This window comes from Urtica dioica, chromosome 8 (assembly GCF_054948205.1).
Source record: "Urtica dioica subsp. dioica isolate 48M chromosome 8, U.dioica_male_clone48M_v1_H2, whole genome shotgun sequence".
In the NCBI taxonomy this organism is placed as follows: Eukaryota; Viridiplantae; Streptophyta; class Magnoliopsida; order Rosales; family Urticaceae; genus Urtica; species Urtica dioica.
The window spans coordinates 42,451,280-42,477,322 of record NC_142763.1 but is presented as its reverse complement, the minus strand read 5'-3'; the positions used below and the strand labels follow the sequence as shown (position 1 = coordinate 42,477,322).

The following is a 26,043-nucleotide window of genomic DNA, read 5'->3' as shown; positions in this document are numbered from 1 at the left end:
ATAGATGATGATGAATGATTAATATCTTTTTTGTATGTTTATTTACTATATAATGTAACCACGGTTTTCCTCCGCCATATGTGAGGTTTGTTAATAATAAAATCCGTGGTGCCGTCCACGTTTTTTTTAAACAGAAAACTAATATTTATTTACTAATATTGTTCACATCTTACAGGATGTCAGATGCAGGTGGAGCAGGTGGAGATGAGTCTCCGCTACACCGTTCAGGAGCAGGTGGAGATGAGTCTCCGCTAGAGACACCGGGTTCCCAAGGTCCTAAGAAAACAAGGGGACCAACAACCGGGTCTACTTCGGTAAAAGCAGCGCATGGGGTACTCGGTGCGAAAGTTGTTAGGTACGACCCAATCAACCAAACTTTCTACCAGGATGTAAGAAAAACAATAAAAAAGGTAGGAGTATTCAACAACCGCGTCGGCGCTTTGGTGAAAGTCCATATCCCGGTCACACTTCGTGATTGGAACGAAGTGACGCCGCAGATGTTGGGCAATATTCTGAGCGCACTTCATTCCGAGTACACTTTCGTGTACAAGGATGATGAGACCGATGAGCTGCTTCCGGCGGATTGCTATCATCATCAGATTGACCAGACTATCATTCGCGATGCAAAGCGTATGAGGCGCAACCAAAAGTCTAGATTATCAGGGACTTTCTTAGGAAAATGTTGTGGGCAAATGAATGTCGCCAAGAAAGAAATCCCAAAAGGATATCAAAAAGACGATTGGGAGAAGGTGATAGAGGAGTTCGCAACTGACGATTGGAAGGTAATGTATAATTCTAAAAATTATGTTATCTTCTATGAAATCGAATTATAATGCAATTTAATATGTGCAGAAAAAGTCTACTCGCAACAGAGACAATTCCAAGAACAAGAAAACGAAGTCCACACAAGGGTCGATTTCTTTTTTGGCTCATCGACATTTGAACGTAAGTTTATTCTAATTTTGTAATCTTTTTTTTGCAATAAATACATTACTCATATTTTCATAAGAACTGCAGAGTAGGGAAGATGGGACTTTGGCCTCGGCGTTAAACACGTGGGAGAAAAAACATCAAGACGATCAAGGCAATTGGACGACAGCTTGGGCGCAACAAGCATTTGTAAGTTACTTGTGTTAATTACTTAATAATCAAGTTTCGATAATCTTAATAATTTTTTTAACATATGTTTGAAGGCGCGAATTATGACTCAAGTCGAGGATATGCAGCGACAAGCAGCGGAGTCAGGCCAAATGTTTGACATAGACCAGGCGGAGCAGTTCGCGATGGATACTGTTCTCGGGCAACGTCGAGATTGGTATGTCGGGATAGGTCCCTCAATCCCGAGATCCTCGTATCTCTTGGCTCAGGCTCAGGACGACAGCTCGTCCTCAGGTTCTTCATCGACGCGCGTTCCAGATCCAATGATTAGCGAGCTACAAGCAGCGTTAGCCGCACAACAAGCTCAGATGGAGGCGTTTCAGCGACAGTTCTTTGCCTACACACAGCAGCATCCGTCTCCCATGCAGACATCCCCCGCGATGATGCACCCTGGCACGACGCCGCCATCAGCTTCAATGCCGAATGTTCAGACCCCGGCATCCGCTTCAATGCCGAATGTTCAGACGCCGCCATCCGCTTCCATGCCAAATGCTGATCAGACGCCAGGTTCGGTAGAATTTCAGCGACATCGTTCGAGCGGCAGTGCATCAGGCCGCCAAGGCGCACGAGCAAGATCTGGCGGAAGAGGAGGCCGTGCATTCCAGAATTGGCAGACTTCGAATGAAAAAGGGAAACAAAAAGAATAAATTGTAATTTTTTTAATTTATTGAATGTAAATTATCAAATTTTATGAATTTAGTATTATTATTTATATACTTATTCTAATTAATATTATTCAAATTATTTATTTAATTTAACAAAAAAATTATTTAATTCATTTTTTAAATTATAATTTTTATATATTTAAATGGCTGATTCTATTAGAATCAGCATTTTAAAAAAAATAACTACAGACAATCGGATGCGACTAGTCGCATCTGATACTTTCGCGGGAAGAGTATCAGATGCGACTAGTCGCATCTGATTGTACTAACACCCGCCAAATATTTCGCGGGGAATTACTATCAGATGCGACTAGTCGCATCTGATACTCTTCCCGCGAAAGTATCAGATGCGACTAGTCGCATCTGATACTATAATTCATGCTTTAATTTCTTATTTTTAGGGATATTTAGGTGCGACGTTTGGTGCGACTTGTCGCACCTAAAATGTCGCACCTGATAGTGATGACTTTCAGGTGCGACTAGTCACACCTAATATCATCAGGTGCGCACTTTCAGGTGCGACTTTGTCGCATTTAAAGTCGCACCTGATGATACTTTCAGGTGCGACATTTATGCTTTCAGGTGCGACTTTTGTCGCACCTGATGCTATCAATTGTACTAGTGTCGGCCCTTATTCCCCAGGCGTGAGTGTGAGTCTCTGTTAAAGACGCGAAGGGACATCGTAACGAGTAGTGACGTGGACTTCTTCTGTCAAGGCATTTTTGACTCCCAGAGGGTAGGTTTCCCTCTGTTTGTTTGTTTTGTTTTGCAATAGTCTCGCTTTGGCTAGCCTGTTCTTCAATTCGTTTCAGGCGCTTGCTCGAGGAGCGGGACTCAACTTAAGGAGAATGACTCGACTCGAGGAGCAAGGCTCGACTCGAGGAGAATGACTCGACTCGAGGAGCAACACTAAACCCGAGGATAATGACTCGACTCGAAGAGCAAGACTCAACCCGAGGAGAGTGACTCGACTCGAGGAGCGAGGCTCGACTCGAGGAGAATGACCCGACTCAAGGAGCGAAGTTTGACTCAAGGAGAATGACTCGACTCAAGGAGCGAGGCTCGACTAGAGGAGAATGACTCAACTCAAGGAGCGAGGCTCGACTCGAGGAGAATGAATCGACTCAAGGAGCGAAGTTTGACTCGAGGAGAATGACTCGACTCGAGGAGCGAGGCTCGACTCGAGGAGAATGACTCGACTTGAGGAGCGAGGCTCGACTCGAGGAGAATGACTCGTCTCAAGGAGCGAAGCTCGACTCGAGGAGGATGACTCGACTCGAGGAGAATGACTCGACTCGAGGAGTGAGGCTCGACTCGAGGAGAATGACTCGACTCGAGGAGCGAGGCTCGACTCGAGGAGAATGACTCGACTCGAGGAGCGAGGCTCGACTCGAGGAGAGTGACTTGACTTGAGGAGCAAGGCTTGACTCGAGGAGAATCACTTGACTAAAGGAGCGAAGCTCGACTCGAGGAGAATGACTCGACTCGAGGAGCGAGGCTCGACTCGAGGAGAATGACTTGACTCAAGGAGCGAAGCTCGACTCGAGGGGAATGACTCGATTCGAGGAGCGAGGTTCGACTCGAGGAGAATGACTCGACTCAAGGAGCGAAGCTCGACTCGAGGGGAATGACTCGACTCGAGGAGCGAAGCTCGACTCGAGGAGAGTGACTTGACTCGAGGAGCAAGGCTTGACTCGAGGAGAGTGACTCGACTCGAGGAGCAAGGCTTGACTCGAGGAGATTCTACACGACCTCCTTCGTCACCTAGGACTCTTCCAGGAGGAGCTTGCTCAAGCAAAATCTCAGCTAGCTCAGGCCGAGCGATGTTCTTGCTCAGAGGCGGACTTCGCGAGTCTTTGTGAACAGCTTCAATTAACTCGCGTGGAATGGGGAGTCTCCCAAGGCGAGTGCTCAGTTGGTGGTGGCGAAGATGGCAGGACCTACGCCTTGTATGGCTATTCGGGTGCGCCTTATGGCGGCTTCAAGTGCATTGTGATTAGTCATCATACGCAGCGCCTTGATGCGACCCAGAGCACGTTGTGAGGGACGGCTCTGTTGTGGCATGTAAGCGTCTTACGTGCGCCCTGTAGGCGTCTTACATCACGAGGGACGACTTGGTTGCGCCATGTAGGCGTCTTACGTGCGCCATGTAGGCGTCTTAGGTACGTCGAGAGGGACGACTTGGTTGCGCCATGTAGGCGTCTTACGTGCGCCATGTAGGCATCTTAGGCGCGTCACGAATGACGACTTGATTGCGCCATGTAGGTGTCTTACGTACACCATGTAGGGGTCTTAGGTGCGTCGCGAGGGACGACTTGGTTGCGCCATGTAGGCATCTTATGTGCGCCATGTAGGCGTCTTAGCCTGCACGCCGCGGAGGCGTCTTCAGCCTGCATCTCTGGGATGTCTTACGGCGCGCCGCCGAGGCGTCTTCAGCCTGCATCTCTGGGATGTCTTACGGCGCGCCGCGGAGGCGTCTTCAGCCTACATCTCTGGGATGTCTTATGGCGCGCCGCGGAGGCGTCTTCAGCTTGCATCTCTGGGATGTCTTATGGCGCGCCGCGGAGGCGTCTTCAGCCTGCATCTCTGGGATGTCTTACGGGCGCGCCGCGGAGGCATCTTCGGTGAACGCCCACTCCCGTTTATGTTCGGGTGTTTTGTTTTGGTGGAGTGTACTTTCTTTGGGTGGAGCGTACTTTCTTGAGGATTTTGAGTGTACTTACCATTGCCTATGTCACTAGCCCCCGAGTTTTTAGGTTTACAATCGTATTTTGATGACCGAAAAACTTTGAAAAAGTGGATTTTGAAAGAAAAACCTCGAACTTTATTAATATTGCAAAAATTTAAAATCCTAAAACATTGGCTCGTAGGCCTTATTGAATGTTGGAAAGCAAAGAAATAAAATGGGGGAAGCGCTAGCTACTGGTAGTATTGTCTCAAGCGTTCCGCATTCCACAGGCGACGGATCGGCGTCTCGTCCGTGTATTTGTTGTAGTATGTCTCGTCATGTATGACTCGGCAGACTTTGTGGGGTCTCCCCCTGTTTGGGATGAGGACGTCGGCACCTTGCACTTAGGTGTCATGCAGATGTCTTCGTGGACTTCGCACAGGACCTCGGTCGACTCGACGCTCTCTCTCAGTGGGAAGATCATGTTAACCGTCTTTCCAGCGTTTTTTCCATCGATTCCTTGGATGTAGCATATTCTGGCTTGGGATTGATCTCCATCCATGATGCCGATTCCATCCTTGGTAGGGAACTTCACTTGTAGGTGGTATGTAGAGGTAATAGCCCTTAGTCGGTTTAGCGTAGGTCGCCCAATGATGGCATTATATGGCGACTCCTGATCAACCACTAGGAATGGGACCATGTGAACAACTTTCATGCCTCCGGGAGTTCCGAAGGTGACCGGCAGATCGATGATGCCTTCGGTCATGACTCTCTCCCCAGTGAACCCGAATAGAGGCGTTTGGGTCGGAGTTGGGCGTAGCCCCCCGAGCTTCATGCGCTCTAAGGTGGACTTGAAAATTATGTCGGCAACACTGCCGTTGTCGATGAGAACTCTTTTCACCAAGTTATTAGCCACTTGGGCTTTGAGCACTATCGCGTCATTGTGCGGATGCACAACTCGCTTGGCCTCTTCGTTGGTGAAGTACATCGTCTCGTGAGGCAAGGACGGAGGTTCTTCATAGGTGAGGTTGACGTGCATAGCAGCGTCTTCTTGAGCCACGGCCCTTAGGAATTTTTTCCGTTGTCGGGCTGAATCTCCATCTTGTGGGCCACCTAGTATGGTGGTTAAAATGTGGAGCTCTGGATTGGCAACAGCAGTTGCTGTGGCTTGGTCGGCAGTAGCAGTTGCTCCTCCTCCTTTGCTAGACTGTGGTCTGCTTGAGGTGGGGCCCGCAACGCTAATCATGCGTAACACGAACTCTTTTAACACACCCCGTTGGATTAGAGCCTCGATTTTCCTTTTGAGACTATGGCACTCGGAGGTCAGGTGACCGTATTCCTGATGGAACTCGCAATATCTAGACCGGTCGCGAGTCGCAGGGTTTTTCTTCATTGGAGCTGGGGCGATGAACTTGTCACGCGCCAAAGCCAGGATTTGATCCGGCGTTGTGTTCAACGGTGTGAACGACGAGTAGCCCTTAAAGTCTTCCGCAAGTCGCGGCTTTTGGGGCATCGGAGGTCGGCTATTAGAAGTCTGACCCCCTCTGTTTCGTCTTTTACGGGAGTTGCCTTGCTCTTTGCTAGGCTCGTCTCGGCGGTGATGGCTTTGATTATTGCCCTTGCGGCCATCAAGGTAATCTTCGACTCCCATGAAGGTCTTGGCTCGAGTCATTAACTCAGCCATGGTAGAAGGGACACGGCCGACGATGGACTTAAGGAAGTCACTTGTGCACAAGCCTTCAATGATGGCAGTGATTGCGTCTTTGTCGTCAAAGCGGTCGACCTTATTCGATTCTTCAGTGAATCGGGCGAGGTATCGTCTAAGAGACTCGCCATTCTCTTGCCTGATTGACCACAGGTACATCTTGGTCTTCTTTTGGACCATATATGTAGCGAAGCGTGCCAGGAACATGTCCTTCAGGTCTTTGAACGATCGGATGCTTCCCGGCCTTAAGTTCTTGAACCACTCGAAGCCGGGTCCGGCGAGGGTAAGACTAAAAGCTTGGCACATGGCACCGGGAGCGACACCCTGCATCATCATCCAGGTTTCATAGTGCTGGATATGGTAAGCGGGATCCGTTTTCCCATAATATGGAGCAAGGTTCGGGAGTTTGAAATTTCCCGTGCATACCTCGGCCAATATCTGAGCTGTGAAAGGCGATGGATTCTCCTCGACGACCCCATAAGCACTTCCGCCTATTCCGTGTTCTCGGAGATCTCGTACTTCATTTCGAAGATTGTGGATCATAGTGATCACATCGAGATCGGTAGTCGGAGTAACTCCCTGTTCGGGAGGAGTTACCTGCCGCCTCTCATTAGACCCTTGCGCGTGCGGCGATTCCCGTTAGTTGGGGCTGCTACGGGGATGTTTGGCCGAGAGCTTAGTCACTCTCTTAGGTCATCGCCACGCTTGTTGCGTTTGGCAGTAAGATGACCCCTAAGATCCAGGCTTCCTGCACGGAGGCGCATGCTTCATCTAAGACGGCGCGCTATTCGCGTGCCCTGACTTTCCGCAACATTCTCCCTTTGACCAAGTCGGTTATGGGCCGAACGTCGGGAGCTCCCTGCTTGGGAGGCCGCAGATGCATTCCCTGTCTTGGGTGAAGGATCCGAAGGACCGGCTTCATTCACAGTCCTTTGACCCTTAGTTTGGCACGAGGACTTTCCAGTCGACTCATGACGGAAAGCTTGCCACTCTTCAGGACCTCCGACCTGACCATTGGCCCTTTGAGCGGCGTGTCTTCTCGGCGTTCCGGGTTTTCCGAAAACGACCGACAACCTCTCCAACTCTCAATGTCCCATTACCAGACATCATAGATTCTCCTAACAATCGTACTGAGGTCAATAGTCCTTTGACCCTTAGATTGCGAATATATCGTTTTAAGCAAACCATGAAGAGTTTGTTCATGCAAATCTACATTTGTCTCTTCATGTGTTGTTAGGTTTGTTTATGGACTAAAGACTAAGGTTTTATCATAAAGCTTCACACAAGGAATAATGAATGAACGTTTCAACTTTTTATTAATGAATAAGCAATTACAAGCAAGAGTCTTAGTGAGACTTTATTACATCAAATATACAAAAGTAAAGACTACAACTCTTCCGCAAAGGATCTAAGTTTGACCACCAAGAGGCCACACTCATCTAGATCATGAGGGATCTAACTTCTATCACTGAGAGACCACCCTCGTCCAAATTCTGAGGAATCTGACTTTGGGGATTAAGAGGCCACGCTCGTCTAGATTATGAGGGATCTAATTTTGAGCGTTGAGTAGCCGCGCTCTTTTAAATCACAAAGGATCTTACATTAAGCATTGATAGGCCGCACACATCTGGATCACGAGGGATTTGACTTTGAGCGTTGAAAGGCCGTGCCTGTTCAGATCACGAGGGATATGACTTTGAACGTTAAGAGGCCACGCTCTTCCTCATCACGAGGGATTTGACTTTGAGAGTTAAAGGGCCGCGCTCATCCTTATTGCGAGGGATCTGACATTGAGCATTCAGAAGCCGTGCTAGTCCAGATCATGAAGGATCTGAGTTTAAGCATTTAGTGGTCGGGCTCATCTAGATTACTAGAGTTCTAACTTTGAGCGTTGAGAGGCTGTGCTCATCCTAGTGGGATCTGACTTTGAGTTGAGTGACCGCGCTCGTTTAGATCACAAGGGATTTCACTTTGAGCGTTGAGAGGCCAAGTTCATTTGGACCATGAGGGATCTGACTTTGAATGTTGAGGGGATGCGCTCGTCTTTATTAGAGGAATTTAAATTTGAACTTTGAGATGCCACTCTTGTCCTGATCACAAGGGATCCGACATTGAGCATTTAAATGCCGCTCTCGTACGGATCACGAAGGATCTGACTTTAAGTGTTGAGATGTCACTCTTTTTTTTATCGCAAGGGAGCTGACATTGAGCGTTGAGAGGCCGGGCTCGTCTAGATCACGAGATATTTGACTTTGAGCATTGACAGGCCGCGCTCGTTCGGATCACGAGGGGTCTGACATTAAGCGTTGAGAGATCGTGCTCATCCATATCTTGTTTTTTTTTTCTCCGGTGACTTATCATTCTTAATTGTCACTTGCATATCGCTTATTATCTCTAATATCTCTCAACCTTACACTTTTTTGTTCATACAGTTCGAAAGAAAAAACAATTTAGGATTTCTTTAAATCCACAACGTGCAAGCTATTTGGGCGCAATGAAAATTTGAAGAATTAAAACTTCAAGTCTAATTATGTAATAGGTTGTCTCATAAAGCTAGCATTTAATTACCATGGAGTTTTACTAGTTAAATTTAGATTGGTAGTATTTTTTTTTTATTGATATTGTGATATTTTGGATTGGATTTGTATGAAAGAATTATTTTTTTTTTTTTTTTTTTTTTTTGTATTCGCTCAACTACTTTATGGTCATATTTATATACATATTTTCTTTAATGGCCGAGAGAAAGTAAAATTAACAAGAAAATAAATCAAAATTAAAAAAAAAAAAAAAACTAAATTTTTTTTTTTTAGAATCCACGTCAGTGAACTAGCTTAGAATCTAAAAAATTATCCATTACAAAACGTCATCCTAAGTAATTATCCATGTCAACAAGTATTTGAAGTCACTAATAACATGTCTTCAAAAGTATTTGTGCAACAAGGCAATAAGAAAATGTGTTCATAACAGAATTTTCACGTCAGCATTTTATTCAAGTCATTTAAAAAGTGATTTCAAAACTATCTACATCAGTAATTTATGCCTACGCGGACTCGTTTGAAGTCATTAATCTTAGAGTTTTTGAGACCTTTTTTTGAACGTCTTAAAACCACACACACGTAAGCAATTTTTTGCCTACATGGAACCTTTTTAAGCCCTTTTTATAGAGATTTGACGTTGTTTTCTTAGAGATTTGAAGACGTTTTCAAAATGTCTTAAAAAAATATGGACTTTTTAAGTCACTCACTTAGATGTCGTAATTTTGATTACTTAAAATGCAATATTTGTAGTAGCTGTGATGATGTCCTTCAAGAACGTTTCGTAACTCAGCACATGTTCGATTGCATCAGCGTACGGGATGTTGATGTCGAGTTACTTGAACACATCCAAGAATTTCCTGAATTGTTTGTCGTGCTTCACGTTCTTGAGTCGCTGCGGGAAGGGCAGTTAGACTGGCGCGATCACAGGTGGTCTTGGTGAAGCTTTCGGGGCTACCAGTGATGAGGACACGCCCGCGTCTTCGGCCTTCCTCTTGTCGGATTTTTCGACGACCAGTCCGCTCCTTGTGGTAATCGCGTTGCACTGGTTATTTGGGTTGACCTCGGTGTTGCTCGAAAGAGAGCCTTGCGGTCACGCGTTGAGGGCTTTGGCGATTTGTCCCACATGAGTCTCGAGGCTCCGAATTTGCGCTGATTGGCTCTGAATGGTGTTCCGAGCTTCAACGACGAAGGTCGCGAGGAGGTCTTCAACGTTGACTTATTATGGGGCAGGCTGATTTTATTGTTGACGTGACTGAAACCCTTGTTGTTGTTGTTGTTGTTGTTGTTGATTCTTGAATGCCGGAGGTAGTCGCTTTTGCAAGAACACTTGTTGTTGTTGTTGTTGTTATTGAGGCGGTGCCCTCCATGCAAGTCGATAGTTCCTTCCATCATCACTCTTTTTCCAGTGAAGTCGAAGAGCGGAGTTTGGACCGGGGTCGGGGCCAGCTCCCCGAGCTTCATTCGGCCTAAAGTGGGTTTGAACAAGATGTCAGGCTGCCGTTATTGATTAGGAATCTCCTCACAAGATTATTGGCCACAAGGACTGCGACGACTATCGCGTTGTTGTGATGGTGGAGTACGCGGATCGCTTACTCGCTTGTTAAGAACATGTCTTCGTACGGGCGGACGGGGGTCCATGGTACATCAGGTTTATGAGCTCGGCGACCTTCTCTTGGGAAACGGCCCGGATATATGCGTTGGCGGTGGGAGTCTCCAAATTCAGGTCGTCCCATAATTGTGCTCACCACATGCAATTGGGAGCTTTCTTGTTCTTCAATGCCAGTCCGATTGTCACCGTGATCATTGCGTCTCACTTATTTGTCTTGAGCGTGCGGCCGACGGTCGCATCCGCCATTCTGATCGCACTACTACAAACAACATTATTAGAAGAGACAAAAGTCTTTTTTAAATGTAAAAAAGTCATTTTTATTTGACTTTTAGAAGCAACTTTAAAAGAGACGAATGCACTTTTAAAAGTCAACTTCTAAAAGTATGTCGCTTTTAAGGTCGTTTCTAATTTTAAAAGTGACATGTTTAGAAGCGATATGTCGTCTTTGATGTCGCTGTGAAGTCGAAAAGTAAATCTTCTCTATGATATTTTCCCGTGAATTTCGTAAACCTCGAAGTTTAACTTCAAAGTCCTAATGCAATTAACTTTAATGTTAACGACAACGAGTAATAAGATGTGTGTAACATTCAACAGTAATTCTCTACGAAAAAGTTTCATATGGCTATTTTACAATACAAAAACATTTAAAACACCATTATATATGTTACAAATATAGTTTATTTTTTGTTTTTCTAATTATAATGTTAATAAAAAGTTATCAAAACAACCAATGAGAAATTTTCTTGAGTTCCGGCTGCTTGTTATCGATATAACATTGGTTATTATTAATAGGAGTACTATTATGATGAACCTTCTCTTCAATAGTGTCCAAAGAGGGCTTCCAATTCCCTCTCTTCCCTGAAACCTGCCTGCTCAACGAGTACACGTCATCATCACCTCTCTCCTCCACGAAACTCTCCAATCCGATAAATGACACATTCTTCTCCTCGCGAACCGTCGTCGTTTCTCTCCTCTCCCTCTTCTTCGTCTTCGCCGCTGATACGACGCACACCCTAGCGAACAGAGGCAAAAACGCCACCGTCGTCGCCGCCGGCGACGGCGACCGGATAATTGAGTTCGCGGCGGCGACAACTCGACGGATCTCGTCGCCGGAGAGCTTCGAGGCCTTTCGCTTCATCGGAAGCATCACGTAGAGCTTCGCTGCCTCGAGAGTAGCGTCCGCCGGAAGTGTCGCCGGTCTTTTTCCGTTGACGGCAGTGTTGAATTCGGCCACGGCCTGGTTCGGGTGGTCCAGCATGAGCTCGGCAGCCGTGTATGGAGGTTCGAATTCGCGGACCGAACCGTCCCAGAGGATGACTCTTCCTCGTGGAGCACCCTGTTTGGGCTGCGAAGTTCCGAGAGAGACCGAGTTTCCCATGGCGACGAAGCTATTTGGTTGCCTTTCGTGGTGATCGCTATTAGCTGTTGCTTTGCGTTTCAGATGTTTGTGAAAATGTCTCAGAGAAATATTAGAAGGAGAAGAGGGTGTTTGTTTAACCGATTCGTAGTGGACTTGGTGTGTCTGTGTTGAGAATCAACTAATATTTGTTGTTCGATTTGGGTGGATTTGTTCCTACGGTTTGACCAACTCTCACGTAACATCATCATCTTTTTTAGTAATCTCATGCCAATAATTATAATATTATATTCAATACGCACTCTTTTTTAAATGATTATTAAATAACACAGCCCCGCAAATTTATTGGATTTAATCTATAAATATAGTTGAAAAAATAGTTTTGAATGTAATTTTTAGACTTTAGCCTACGAAATATATTGAGATGAAAAAACGAAAGTGAGGTAAGAAACAAAATTATGAAAAATTGAAATTCAATTAATGTTTTGTTGCAAAATACAAAGATATCTAAATTTGGTTAGATTATTGAATATGCTTATTCGTAATAATATTTTTTTTACAATAATATTGCTTAATTGACCAACTTTAAAACAAGGTAAAAAGTACCATATACGCGTACTTAATATTATAAAAAATAAAATAGAATAGCCACAATTAAATCAGGGAACGGAATCGAGAGAGATATACTTTCGATTCGATTTCATTGCAGAACTTGAATTTAACGAAAATATTTGGAAGGCTTCCTTTCGGTTTTCTTAAAATTGAATATTTTATTTTATTATTTAAATGTGGATTGTTGGATTTTTCAACCGTTGGAGATTCGATAGCTCACAAAAAGTAGCATTTTTTACTCATTTTGCAATTACGAATTAAAACCATTTATGAATTAGATTTTTGTTTTTAAATGGAAGTGGAACTTTTGATGTTGGAACCGGAAACTCGACTTTCATTAAGCAAAATTATCTGCTCGATCTTCTCTAGAAGAATTCCTTCCATTAAGCTTTGGAATTCCCGGCCAAGGTAAATGAAATTTTTTTTGGCTTCCATCAGTCCATATTTTGCCTGGACCAACAAATATTTTTTTATTATTTAAAAAAAGAGTATATAAAATTAAAGTAATGAATACTATCGAAACGGTTTAATTATTAGTAGCGTGGAAATCTACTAAACATTTGTATTTCAAACAATTGGATCAAGTAGCCTTTCCTAACCAAATATGCAGAAATGATAGTGATGATATAATATGTTTATGTATGTTTGATTGATTTCATTGTAGAAAGAAACTATTGATCAGACGGCCACCAATGAGATAGACATTTTAGGTCTTCTACCAAGTTGTTGTCGTTTTATTATTTAAAGAGAGAGGGTCAACGAACCGTTCAACAACAACTAGTTTAGCTAAATTATTTAATTATTACATTTGATACGTAAGCACGTAACGAATATAGTTGAGTTCGATGTTTTATTTTATTTTATTTTATTTTATTTTTATATGTTGGCGTGCTCTTATTTATTTATTTATTTTTCTACATGTAAGATTATTTTTTATTTTTTTTTTTAGTTTGATAAGGTCTACGTCTCTATAAAGATATGTTTATTATGTATATAAATGTATCTCATGATTCTTACATGCTAATAAATTAGTAGCCACTTAATTAGATGATCACTGTGGATGAGTTGAAGTTAAATAAATTAAGGATTTTGCATGTTAAATTCATGAATACATCTTCCTACTAACCAACCAAAAAAAATGATTTATTGTAAGACCGTATTAACAATTTATGTAAAACGAACTACTGTGACTGAATTGATGACTTAAATTACACGGAAAGAGGATACTTAGTCGCTTAGTTTTTCTTTTCTTTTCTTTTTCAAGACAAAAATTATTTTACAGTCGATTGAATATATTACTTAACATTATAATCCAAACAAATTAAAAATAACTTGAACAACACTCTGATGTTAATGATCGTTACTAAAGAACTAAAGCATGATAGTCACAAGTTAACCTCATTACTAAATAAAATGATATAATAAGTTTATAGATTAATATATATATATATATATATGTGTGTGTGTGTGTGTGTGTGTGTGTGTGTGGTAATTGTCATCTTAATCAACATGTATATTTGTTTGTAGAAAAAGAAGAGCGAAACCCAATCTCCAAAGTGATTGTCTCCACTTGGTCAATATTGATTTTCTAGCTTAGCCTTTTTATTTTTTTGTTTTGTGTAAAAGATTACAAAGCCCATAGAAGTCTATTTCTGCCAACTTCCGAGACGGGTTTTATGTTAAAGAAGCTCTTGTACTAGTTATAAATTGCTCAATTTCATAAATCTTGAACATCCATCATAATTTTACAAATTTCGACTTTCTAAACAATCTGGACCATTCTTATAGGGTAAATAAGATAATTCTTAATCAAAAGACGGAAAACGCGAAAGTAAAATCTCATATCATAGATTAATTATAAATAGTAAATACAGCATGTGAAGTTCTACCTTCATTAGTTTAAAAACGCTCTCTTGGCTTACATTAGATTTCAAAGGCACCACTCTTGAGTCTTGACATGTAATACTCACATAAACTACCCTGTGAGCCGTTATACAGCACACAATCTCATTTGAAAGAAAACTAAGTCTTATGCTCTAACTATATAGATAGTAATTGGATCTCGTTTGTTTATGTTCAATTAGTTACTATGATCAAAAGAATTTTATAAATTTAAAAAGTAATTAATCAAATGAATTTTATAAATTTAATAAGTTAAGTACGAGTACATATATTTTGCACATTTTCAAATTAAAGTCACCTTTGTGGAATTAAATTTAAAATTAGCAATGTATGGACGTTTAGGATAATGTTGTTCATATGCTCTGCATTTTAGTTTTTATTTTTCTTTTAGTGTAAAAGCTACGGTTAATGATAAATTTATTAGTTTTGTTTGATTATTTGTGGTATAGTTTAGGAAAAATAATTTAAATAAAATTGTTCAAGACAAACATCAAGAAGTTGTTGAAAACCCGTGTCACTCAAAGTTACTTTCCTCTCGCGCAAATAAAATTTGAAATATCATGTTTCTATTTTAAAAGATTATAAGAGATATTCTCGGATATTTAGTTTTCTTTGTTACTTTTGAGCTTATCGTGTTTGTCTCGTGTGTTTCACAAGGTGTATGCGATGTATTGGTTCTCCGCTCATTCCAGTCAACAACGAGATCGAAAGAGCTTGCCGTAGGAACCGATCAGAGGCACAACAACGCAGCATGGAGGCACAAGGAAACAACTCGGCTCAAGATCGGCCACCTCGAGCTCGTCACCGCATCGATGAAGAGGACAAAGAAAGGACCAACCTCGAAGAACCAACCTTCGACGAGCACCAATCGGCGATTCGGATACAAGAGGTGGAAGGGAATCCCAACTTGGAGATCAAGACCTCGATCATCCACATGGTCCAAAACAATCAATTCATCGAGAACCCCTCTGAAGTCCCACAAGACCACATCAACAACTTCTTGTGGGTTCAACACGTTCAACCTTCCCCACATGTCAAAGGAAGCCGTGCGTCTCCCCATTTTCCCATTCTCAATCTGGGATAAGGCAAACTATTGGTTGAACTCGCAAGTGCCAGAGTCAATCACCACTTCGGGTGACTTTTGTTGCAAGTTAATCACTCACTTCTTCACCTTTGAGAAGATGAGACGGCGCCAAAATGACATCCACAACTTCAACCAATAGGATGGCGAGTCCTTGTACAAGGCGTGGGAGCGCTTCAAAGGCTTATTGAGGAAGTGCCCAAACCACTGATTGGCGCAATGGATCCAACTGCAAACCTTCTATAGTGGTCTCATGCCATCCACACAAGATCACGTCAATACCGCGACAGTGGATCAATTCTCTTCAACACTACTGCGGACGCTTTCGCGTTGCTTGAGAAGTTAGCGCTTGTCAACGACCAATGCCAGTGGAGAAGAGAATCATGAAGCGAGACCTATTGACGCCGTAGATGGAACTCCTCAAGTCACTAACCCTCGAAGTTTTCAATCTAGCGAAGAGCTTCAAGGGACAAGAAACAACCAAGGTAGTCGAGGCAACATCTCACGACAAGTACGGGTTGTGCTAAAATCACTTCAACTAAAATCGGAGATCGAGGAAGCCAACTTTGTGGGAAACTAAAATCGCTTCAACTACCGAAACTCGGGGAACTACTACATTGGGGCTCGGAACAACCACCCAAACATTTCATGGAAGAACCCCCTAAACCACTTGGCGATGCAACATGCTCCTCCGTCTCCTCATCAACAACAATAGTACCCTCCTCAAAAACAAAAACAACAACAACAACAACAACAACAACAACAACAACAACAACAAGAAGAAGAAGAAGAAGAAGAAGAAGAAGAAGAAGAAGAAGAAGAAGAAGAAGAAGAAGAAGAAGAAGAAGACAACCACTTTAACAACGCCCCTCACTATAACAAAAGGCCTAACCTTGAGGAAATTATGGCTCACGTGAGCGTTCAACGTGAAGAATTTGTGGATACAATACAAGCCAACATCAAAATTCATGCGATGCTTCTTCAAAGTTATTCGGGGCAATTTAAGAACATTGAAGCCCAAATCTAGAAAATTGCAAAAATCTTGAAGGAGAGACCGCTTGACTCAACCCCAAGCGCCATCAAAAACAACCATCGGCCACATTGCAATGCCATTACTTTACCAAGCGGTAATATGCTCGACACTGCGACCGATGGACAAGAGATAGCAAAGGGAAAGGCGCACATATATTACGAGCATTGAACGACTTGGGGGTGAGCATCAATTTGATGACATACTTCATCTTTCAAAAGCATGGTATTGGAGAAGTCAAGCCGACCCGAGTCACTCTCCAAATGGCGGATCGGTCTATCAAGAACCCACAGGGAGTGATTGAAGATATGTTTGTCAAATTTGACAAGTTCATTCTCCCCGCGGATTTCTTCATCTTCAACATGGAAGAAGATCGGAGTATTTTAATCATATTCGGAAGACCGTTCCTAGTAACCGTCGGAGCCTTAATACACTACTACAAAAATGGCCTTCGAAGTCGCCAAAGTGTCACTAGCAAAACCGAGCGATGTTTTATGTATTTTTCGCGTTAAAAAATTACGTGTCGTCTTTGTAAATGTGCCACTGTGTACTAGTCTGGGCGTCGCTTTGTCAAAAGCCGACGTCGTATTAATTAAACCCCCATCCCTCCCCCCCCCCAAAAAAAAAGAGTTTTGAGCGTCGCTCTTTTAGTAACTGATGCTCTAAGATTGGGGAGGACGGTTGTGGTGACGACATGTGGCAGGGTGTCATTCAGTTGTAAAGCAACGCAATAGTGAAAGTTGACATGGGGCATCACTTGTATTCTGAGCGATGCCCCGCCGCGTGTCGTATTTAATTTGATGCCGAACTGGGGCGTCACTTATTAAATGACTAACGCCCCAGAGAAGTTTATTTTTGCGGGACTTAGGAATTTCTTTCCTTCTCTTTCTCTCTTCTCTGATTTTTCTCACAGGACTCTGCTATTTTTATCTCTGCGATTTTTCACTCCGAGAAAGTTCAAACCCTCGCCGCCTCTCATAATATGCTCTTCTCGGCCAAATAAACCCATGCCGCCTTCATTATTTCTTCTTCTTGATCGTGGAAATCTTTCCGTCGGTCATTGCTATTCCGACCATCTACACGTCTCTAAGGTATTTTGGAATTTTTTTCATTAATTTTAGTTTATTTCCCCAATTTGAAAGAATGATTTTTGGGAGTTTTTGACCTAATCCTTGTTTCGGGTTCCGTGCCTTTAGTTGTCACCCCGTGTTAGTACTTTTTTTACTCCGTCGCTAGTATCCACGGCCGGCTGTTCAAGGTTTGTATTTTTTTTGTTTTTTTAGTATATCGATTTATAGTGTTGTTTTTTTTCCTTTCAAGGTTTACTCTCAATATATTGATTTTGTCGACTGCCCGGCCACTCCGACCATGTCACCGTCCCAGTAAATTTTTTCTTGACATGTATACTTGCGATTGGAAACATCGAGAATATTGTTGTATCTGGGATTGTGATTTCCGATGACAACCCAAATCTTGAAATTCATGGGAGGCCCCTGAGACCGGACTGCTTTCGAGTTGTGGTGATGTTCGTAGAAGAGGAATACATGAATGATCCATTGCCGATTCCTGTTATGAAATGTTGATTCTCACCAATGCACTAAAATCAATGGTAGTGTGGCCAAAAGCACTTGTCATACTTCAAGATGAAGAAGTAAGTAAATTTTATATCATAATTTTATATAACTATATATGTTATTGAAATAAGTAATTGCAGAATAAACAGAGCTCGAAGAAAACGGGTAAATCGACTCCGATGGTGCTGAGAACACAACAAAGATCTCCCCCTTTGGCTCCTCCGATCGCACCACTCACTCAAGAAAATCAACAGAATGCAACTACTCAGATTTTGGAGATCATGGACAACGCCGAAAATGATCACTTAAACATCACAGAGGCCGAACCGCAAATTTTTGGCATTCCTACGATGCTCATCGTGTCAAAAGAGGATATCAAACAATTTATGGAACAAGAAGAGATCGGGGTATGATTAAATAGTATTATTTGATTATTTTTAAATTTATTGTTACTTAATTCCGTTCTTTGATTACGGACTTATTGTTAAAAAGCTACCGTATCGATATGATTTTGTTTGTCCGCATGAGGTCGCAATAGACCGTCGTGGTAGCGTCGATGAGCGAGTAGCTCATATTACGTCGCGGTTATGCATATTGAGAGACAATTGTGTTTTACTAATGCCTTTGAATTTTACGTAAGTTTGTAACGATAATTATACGTTATAAAAAAATTATATATCTTATGTTTGTCACTAATCAGTTCTCTTTTGTATTTAAAAAGCATTGGACACTTATCGTGTTGAACCGTGATGGTAATTGCTATTAGCTAGCCACATTGTCATATAATGAAATGGATATGGAAGAGCTTCAAGAAGAATATTTTCAGATTATTGTCAACGGGCTGCCTACTCGTAGATAAATTTGAAGATTGTGAGTACTTGATTAGCTAGAAATTATGATGAGACTATTGATTTTACCTATTACGTCATGTTTTGTTCTCTACAAGTATATGTATGGACTAATATGTTAGAAATGATTAAATACCTGGGGCATCACTTGAAATATATGTGATGTACATCTGACCCGTGGGACGTCGCTTAGAAATTGAGCGATGCCAGTCCCTATACCGTCTCTTTTTTTTAAAGCGACGCTCTAGAGCAAGAGCGTCGGCCGATATAATGGCGCTCGAAAAGCAACGCTAAATACCTATTGCGTTGCTTTTTGACGCCGTAAAAATCCCTTTATCTAGTAGTGATAGATGAGAAGAAATGAGAGTTAAAGCTTAAAGTCAATGGTGAATAAAAGCTCTTCAATGTGTACGACTCCATGAAGTTTCCACAATCAAGCGGCGATGTGTGATGAGTGGAGACGTTTGATTCTATCATCAACTAGATTATTTCCAACCCACCGACCCTCTTGAGGTATATCTCCTTAACTCTAGTGAATTAGCTAACGAGTTTGTTAAATGTGAAGCATTAGGTGAGGCTGAATACATGGATGGTTTCGAATCTAACCGGAAAAGATACTTCAAAAGTTTGGAGGAGAGTCCACCTCGAGTGCTCCCTTCCATTCAAAAGCCGCTCACCCTTGAGCTCAAGGAGTTACCGGCTCATTTACGTTATGTTTATCTCGGTGAGGAAACCACGCTTTCTGTAATCAACTCATTTGAGCGCGGTGGAAGAAAGTAAGCTTTTAGAGGTGTTGCGGTGTCACAAGGCCGCAATAGGGTAGAATTTAGCCGACATCAAGGGTATAATTTCAACTTATTGCACTTACCAAATCCTCATGGAAGACAACCACCGACCCTCTATCGAGCACCAACAGAGACTTAACCCGGCGATGAAAGAGGTCATATGGAAAGAGATCTTGAAATGGCTCGATGCCGGGGTCATCTATGCCATCTACGATAGCCCGTGGGTGAGTCTGGTGTAATGTGTATTGAAGAAATGAGGGATCACCGTAGTCAAGAACTCCAACAACGACGGTGACCGGGCTTCACATATGCATGGATTATCGGATGCTCAACATCGCCACCAGGAAGGACCAGTTGTTATTTCCATTCATCGATCAAATGCTCGATCGACTAGCCGACCATGAATACTATTGCTTCTTGATGAATACTTCGGCTACAACCAAATAGACATCGTGACCGAGGATCAAGAGAAGACAACATTCACTTGTTCTTATAGCACATTCGCATTCCAGCGGATGCCATTTGGCTTGTGCAATGCTTCGGCAACGTTTCAATGATGTATGATGGTGATCTTCTATGATATGGTGGAATGTACCATGGAAGTATTCATGGATGAGAATTCCAATTTTGACCAATGCCTTAAAAATCTATCCATGGTATTTGTGAGGTGCATTGGGACCAACCTCGTCCTCAATTAGAAGAAATGCCACTTCATGGTGAAGGAGGGAATTGTGTAGGGAATAGGATCTCAGTGAAAGGTTTAGAGGTAGATCAGGAAAATATAGAAAAAAAATATCCAAGCTTCCTCTACCAATCTCGATAAAACGACTGAGAAGTTTCTTCGAGCATGGGGGCTTTTATCGGTGGGTCATCAAGGATTTCTCCAAGATCACCATGCCTCTTTGTTGGTTGCTCGATAAGGAGGTAAAATTTATCTTCAATATGGATTGCTTGAAAGCATTCAACGGACTCAAGATGATGTTGAGCACGGCTCTAATTATCATCGCCTCTGATTGGAGCTTGTCGTTTGACTTGATGTGCAATGCAAGCGATTTTGAAGTTGGAGTATTTTTTGGTCAAAGAAAAGACAAGATCTTACACATGATCTACTAAGAGAGCCACATCTGCAACGAAGCTCAACGCAACTATACCACAACCGAAAAAGGGCTCTTGGTCATGGTATTCTCTTTTGACAAGTTTCGAACGTACGTCATCGGCAACAAAGTCGTAGTCTACACCGATCATGTCACGATCAAGTACTTGATGAATAAGAAGGACACCTAAACTCGGCTAATTTGGTAGGTTCTTCTACTTCAAGAATTTGACCTTGAAATCAAGGATAAGAAAGGTACGGGAAATCTAGTAGTCAATCATCTCTCACACCTAGAGTCATTTGGGCACGTCCACAACCCCTCCAAGCTTATTAAAGATAATTTTCTGGATGAGAAGCTCATGGCGGTTCACAGGATCGCACTATCATGGTACGTCGACTATGGTGGTAGCGTGATCCCCGAAGATCTCAAGCCACATGAAAAGAAAAAATCCCTTTCAAACGTGTGGAGATTCTCTATCGGAAATGTGCAAATCAAGTGATAATGAGGTGTGTCCTTGAAAACGAAATGGATTCGATCCTTCGACATTATCACAAGATCGAATGAGAAAGGCACTTCGGCCTAACTCGGACGGTGGAAAAGGTATTTCAAAGTGGTTTTTGTTGGCCGTCTTTATTTAAGGATTGTTGTGACTTCGTTATGTCTTATGACCGATGTCTTCGAACGGGAAATATCTCAAATTGAAACGAGATGCCATTGACGAGCGTCCTTGAAACCGAGCCTTTTGATGTGTAGGGAAATGACTTCACGGGACCGTTCCCATCCTCCTACAACAAGTGTATACTCTTAGCGGTGGATAACATGAAAAGGGAGTGGACGCTAAGGAAAACTTCGTTGAGTGATGGCAAGGCAGTGTTGAATTTCCTCAAGAAATATATCTTTCTCGATTTGGTAACCACGAGCCATTATAAGCGACGGTAGGTCACACTTTTGCAGCCGTCAATTCGAAGCCCTCCTCGCCAAGTATAATGTGAATAATCGAAAGGCTTTAGCGTATCATCCACAAGCGAACGGGTAAGTGGAAGTGTCGAATCGATAAATCAAGCAAGTTCTTTAAGATACGGTTGGAAGCTCATTGAAGGATTGGACCAACAAGCTTCATGACACGCTTTGGGCTTATTGCACCGCATTTAAGACACCATTGGGAATATCTCCCTATCGACTCATCTACGGTAAAGCTTGTGACTTGCAAAGTTCCGAGTAAGTTTTCAAACACATTCTTCTCTATGTGCATCACATTCAAATTTTGCCTCAACGTCAACTCTGACCAGTACGACAACTCATAAAAGATGCTCTTCTTGGTCCAGTTTAGTTTGCTCTTGCCTCGATTTTGTTTTGGACCCCGAGAGTGTTTGCCTAGTGTCGTATCTGGAAGATTATTCAGTAGCTCGATTATCTGACTCGGTCAACCTCTTTCGAGACCTCTTTTTCTTGAGCGCATTTTGTAGTAACCATTATAATTTCGCATCCAGTGAAAATCTAGCATGTACCAACGATGGTTGTAATACAAAACTTTGTGTCTAATGGGCAACATGGCGTGTCTTTGCCACATGTGTGGAACCCAAGATACCTTTATCCCCTCCATTTTGCTAAATAGTCATTGATCGTTCAAAAGAGTGCGGCCCAAAATCAAAAGACTTCATTTTTCTTGGCCCCATCTCGGAATCGGGCGCATGTTTCCCACAACTCTTTCGATTCCTCAACGAGTGGCTGCAAGAACACGTCAATGCCTTTTTCACGCATCTTTGGACCCGGAACCATGAGCATCAATATCAAGTACTTGGACTTCATGCAAAGCCATGGTGGAAAATTGTACGTGATCAACACAACCGGCCACATGCTAAATGGAAAACTAATTTTCTGGAAAAGGGTTAAAACCATCGGTGGAAAGTCCAAGTCGAGTATTCCACGGCTCCGTATCAAAGTCCGGACATTTCTCGTCCAGGTTCTTCCACACCTTCCCATCGGCAGGATGTCGTAGAACATCTTCCTCAGCCACTTGTTCCTTCTCATGGCACTGCATTTCGAGAGACGTGTGTCGAGTTACATACAACCGCTTGAACTCATTTTTCACCAAGAAGTACCAGCAAAATTTGCGCGGTACTTTCTTCCCAACTACCCAACAACTTTCATTGCAGACGGGCAGATGTCATCGGTTTTCAATCCCTTATAGAATAAGACACAATCATTTACGCACACATCGATCATCTCGTATCCCATGCCGAACCGCTTCAACTTTGCATTCGCCTCGTAAGGCTTCTCTGGAATTATGTTTCTAGTGGGATGCGACTTTCTCAAAAGCTGCAATAGCTCAGTGAACGACTTATTCATGTAGTGGTTCGAGACTTTGATGTTCTTCAACGAAACAAAGAACAACAAAGTGTTGTCAATTGTGCCCACAAGAAGAGTAGTAGTGTCTATTTATGTACATTTGATGTCATATAGTCTTACGAAGACTCTTTCTTGTAATTGCTTATTCATTAATAAAAAGTTGAAAAGTTCATTCAATCTTCTTTGTTTGAAGCTTTATGATAAAACCTTAGTCTTTTAGTCCATAAACAAACTTAACAACTTACGAAGAGACAAATGTAGATTTGCATGAACAAACTCTTCGTAGTTTGCTTAAAACGATATATTCGCAATCTTAGGGTCAAAGGACTATTGACCTCAGTATGATTGTTAGAAGAATCTATGATGTCTGGTTATGAGGCATTGAGAGTTGGGGACTCTATAGTTCTTCTAGGTATCTTCCGAAGGTACTGAATTGACCAGTGCACTTCTAGAGACAATATAAGAACAAACCATTTAACCTCTTATGTCTCGAAGTGACTATGTATGAATTGCATCATGCTTACCTTAATCCTGAAATGAGACATGCCATTTCACACCTTAGTATTCTCATTTGAGAAAGTCAAAGTTCGGACTCACTATGTGATTCCGAACAAGGCCTATTGGTGAAGTACTAAGTTGTGAGTCTGTCATGAGTAACTTTGTGAAGTTCTCATAGATATGGAATTCATGTACAAGATTGCTGAAATGCAATGTATGTCACCTCATGCTTTGTTCCTTGGAGTGTGAATAAATGAACTGGCCAGTGTCCAAATTGAGTCCTGACTCTTTTGGATGAAACAATGTGACTTGTTAGCTCCTCGTCAATACATTGTTTCTAACTTATTCACAAGCGACAAAGGAGTTGAGGAAATAACAGCTAGAAGGGTAAAATGGTAATTTAGTAAATCCCGACTAGCTGATGCCATTCATGAAGGGTAAACATAGATAATATTCAGTGGATCCGCTCATTATAATTAGGTGAATTCTTGAGTAGAAAATAAATTCATTTGAACCGAGAGATTTTCGGTGTCAACTCTTTAGTGGAGTCAGTTGGCATTAAGCTAAACTTGGAAAAGGTTTGTGAACTTTTGAGTCCAAGTGCTTAGCTCAAGCTTTGTTCATTTGGGTCCATGAGGTCACTGTCACGAATCACATCGAGTAGGAATAGTTAAACTGAAAGCTAAGTCAAAACAAGAACGAGACAGTTTTACGAAAATTGTCAAAAGGGTATTTTTGTCTTTTTGGACATAGGACGAAAAAAATGTCAATAAATTTTTTTGACATTGTCATATGATGACAAATGAAATAAATATTACTCAGCCAGATTAGTGTAATTGGGCCTTGAGGATTAATTTCATTTCATAGAATTTTACTTGAAAATTCTTAATGGGCTTTTCTTATGTTGTCATGAACAAATGAAGAAACATCTAGAAGCTCCTTCTAGAAGCTCAAATTTCGTCCAACCCAAGGAAAATAAGGCTGAATTTCGTTCATGCCATAGTGGGAAAGAGAGTTTATTTTGTGCATTGATGTATGAAGATACTTGCCAAAAGAAAAAGGGGAAACAAATTTCCTTAAGAAGGAAAGTGCATTTTCGGCCAACTAAGAGGAAATCAAATGAGGAAACAAATCCTAAGCCTTCATGACGCATGTTGGACGTGCAAGGCAATAGGAAAAGAGGAAACTACCTTTTGAAGGTAATCCTCCTCCTATAAATAGGAGCCTCATTCCTCACATTTCAATCATCCAAGTTTAAGAGATTTGAGAGACTCTCTCTCTAGAACTTTGGCCGAACTCCTCTCTCTCTCTAGTTTATTTTCGATTTTGTTTTGGCACCTAGGTCCTCATTTGACCTAGAGTTTAGCTCTGCGACTTCAAGACTCGTTCTTAAGTCGTAGTGTTTAAAAGTGCCCACTCACTGATTCCTTTTATTTCGAGTGATTTAGTGATAGAAACTATCTTGGTTGTTCGAGGTGCCGAGGAAAGAAAGAGAGACGTGCTGCGAGGAGACGAGCGTTGCAAACTTTCCAAAAGCTTCTACAAAGTTCAAGCTTCAAGAAAGGTTAGTAAACTTCTATACTCATAATAGGTTTTAATTACATGTACTTGCTCTTTGTCTAGGTTAGTAAAAACTGTTTTTACTTTAAAAGAAATTTTTTAAAATTCCGCCGCTTCCCGAAGCGTTTAATCTTTTTCTTAAACCCTAGATCAATTCCAACAAATGGTATCAGAGCTATGGTCAAAGAGATGCATGTACATGTTTTTAAAATTATGAGCTTGAAAATCGTTTTCGAAAGTTTACTAATTTTGTGACAAGTTAGAATTGTAATCTTAGATTTGTTTTTAATTTATTGCTCATGCCTTTAAATTAAAAACCATGTTGTTTTTCTATGATTTTGGGATGTTTTTAAAACACATTAGAATCAGTTCAAAAGTTTTTAATTTTTTATATTGAAAAACGTGTTTTAAAGGTTTGAGAAATTTCGAGTAAAATTTTGTGACTAGTTTTGTTATCTTGCTAGTTTCTTATTTTTACTTGAATCGTTTTATGCTTGTTGTTATTTCTTTTATGCCTTGTTATTACCTTGCTAATAAAACACAAATAAAAGCTTTAACAACCTTCATAAAACGTTCCGTTACACTCGATTCTTTTTCGCACCTAAAAAGGACCAAGCTTTAATTTATTTCTTTTTCTTCGAGCTGGAGTAAACCCGCATTAAAAGTGGCATAACTCTCTGCTCAGAAATCTAAATTTAATGATTCTTGAATAAAATTAAATCTCTGTCTGTCCTCTGTCCAATGCCACCGGTTTCGGCTCAAAAGGACATCGGAGCCGCCAGATATGGCGATTTTACTCCGAGGTGCGCGGCTGTCTGAAACTCCAGTTTTTTAGAAATCCGGATTTTCAAACCCCACTACCATGAGTTATAGAACTCTAATGAGAAAATTTTCTTGAGCAAAAATGTTTTTCATATGATTATAAACATGATGTGTAAATATTAAAAGTTTTGATTTTTGAAAGATTAATTGAAATTGAGTTTTTACAAAACTAGTTTGAATTTTGAAAAA

At 41.7% G+C, this 26,043-nt stretch overlaps 2 protein-coding genes across 2 annotated transcripts; one reads left to right on the top strand and one right to left on the bottom strand.

Moving 5' to 3' along the window:
* Positions 1-656: 656 nt before the first annotated feature.
* Positions 657-3,866, top strand: LOC149389867 (uncharacterized). Its single transcript, XM_089622747.1, has 5 exons — positions 657-782; positions 853-945; positions 1,018-1,119; positions 1,194-1,292; positions 3,690-3,866. Exons 1-5 carry the CDS (start codon positions 693-695, stop codon positions 3,864-3,866), a joined length of 561 nt encoding a protein of 186 aa, XP_089478873.1. The 5' UTR covers positions 657-692.
* A 7,043-nt stretch (positions 3,867-10,909) lies between these two features.
* LOC149389866 (multidrug resistance protein ABC transporter family protein) lies at positions 10,910-11,925 on the bottom strand. The gene has a single exon (XM_089624217.1). The coding sequence runs from the start codon at positions 11,718-11,720 to the stop codon at positions 11,061-11,063; it is 660 nt and encodes a 219-aa protein (XP_089480343.1). The 5' UTR covers positions 11,721-11,925; the 3' UTR covers positions 10,910-11,060.
* Positions 11,926-26,043: the final 14,118 nt, after the last annotated feature.

Coding starts and splice junctions, on each gene's coding strand:
- LOC149389867 (XM_089622747.1), top strand. CDS start 693: ATGAATGTCGCCAAGAAAGAAATCCCAAAAGGATATCAAAAAGACGAT. Junction 946..1,017: donor TGGCTCATCGACATTTGAAC/GTAAGTTTATTC, acceptor TAAGAACTGCAG/AGTAGGGAAGATGGGACTTT. Junction 1,293..3,689: donor AGCAGTTCGCGATGGATACT/GTTCTCGGGCAA, acceptor CTTTGTGAACAG/CTTCAATTAACTCGCGTGGA.
- LOC149389866 (XM_089624217.1), bottom strand. CDS start 11,720: ATGGGAAACTCGGTCTCTCTCGGAACTTCGCAGCCCAAACAGGGTGCT.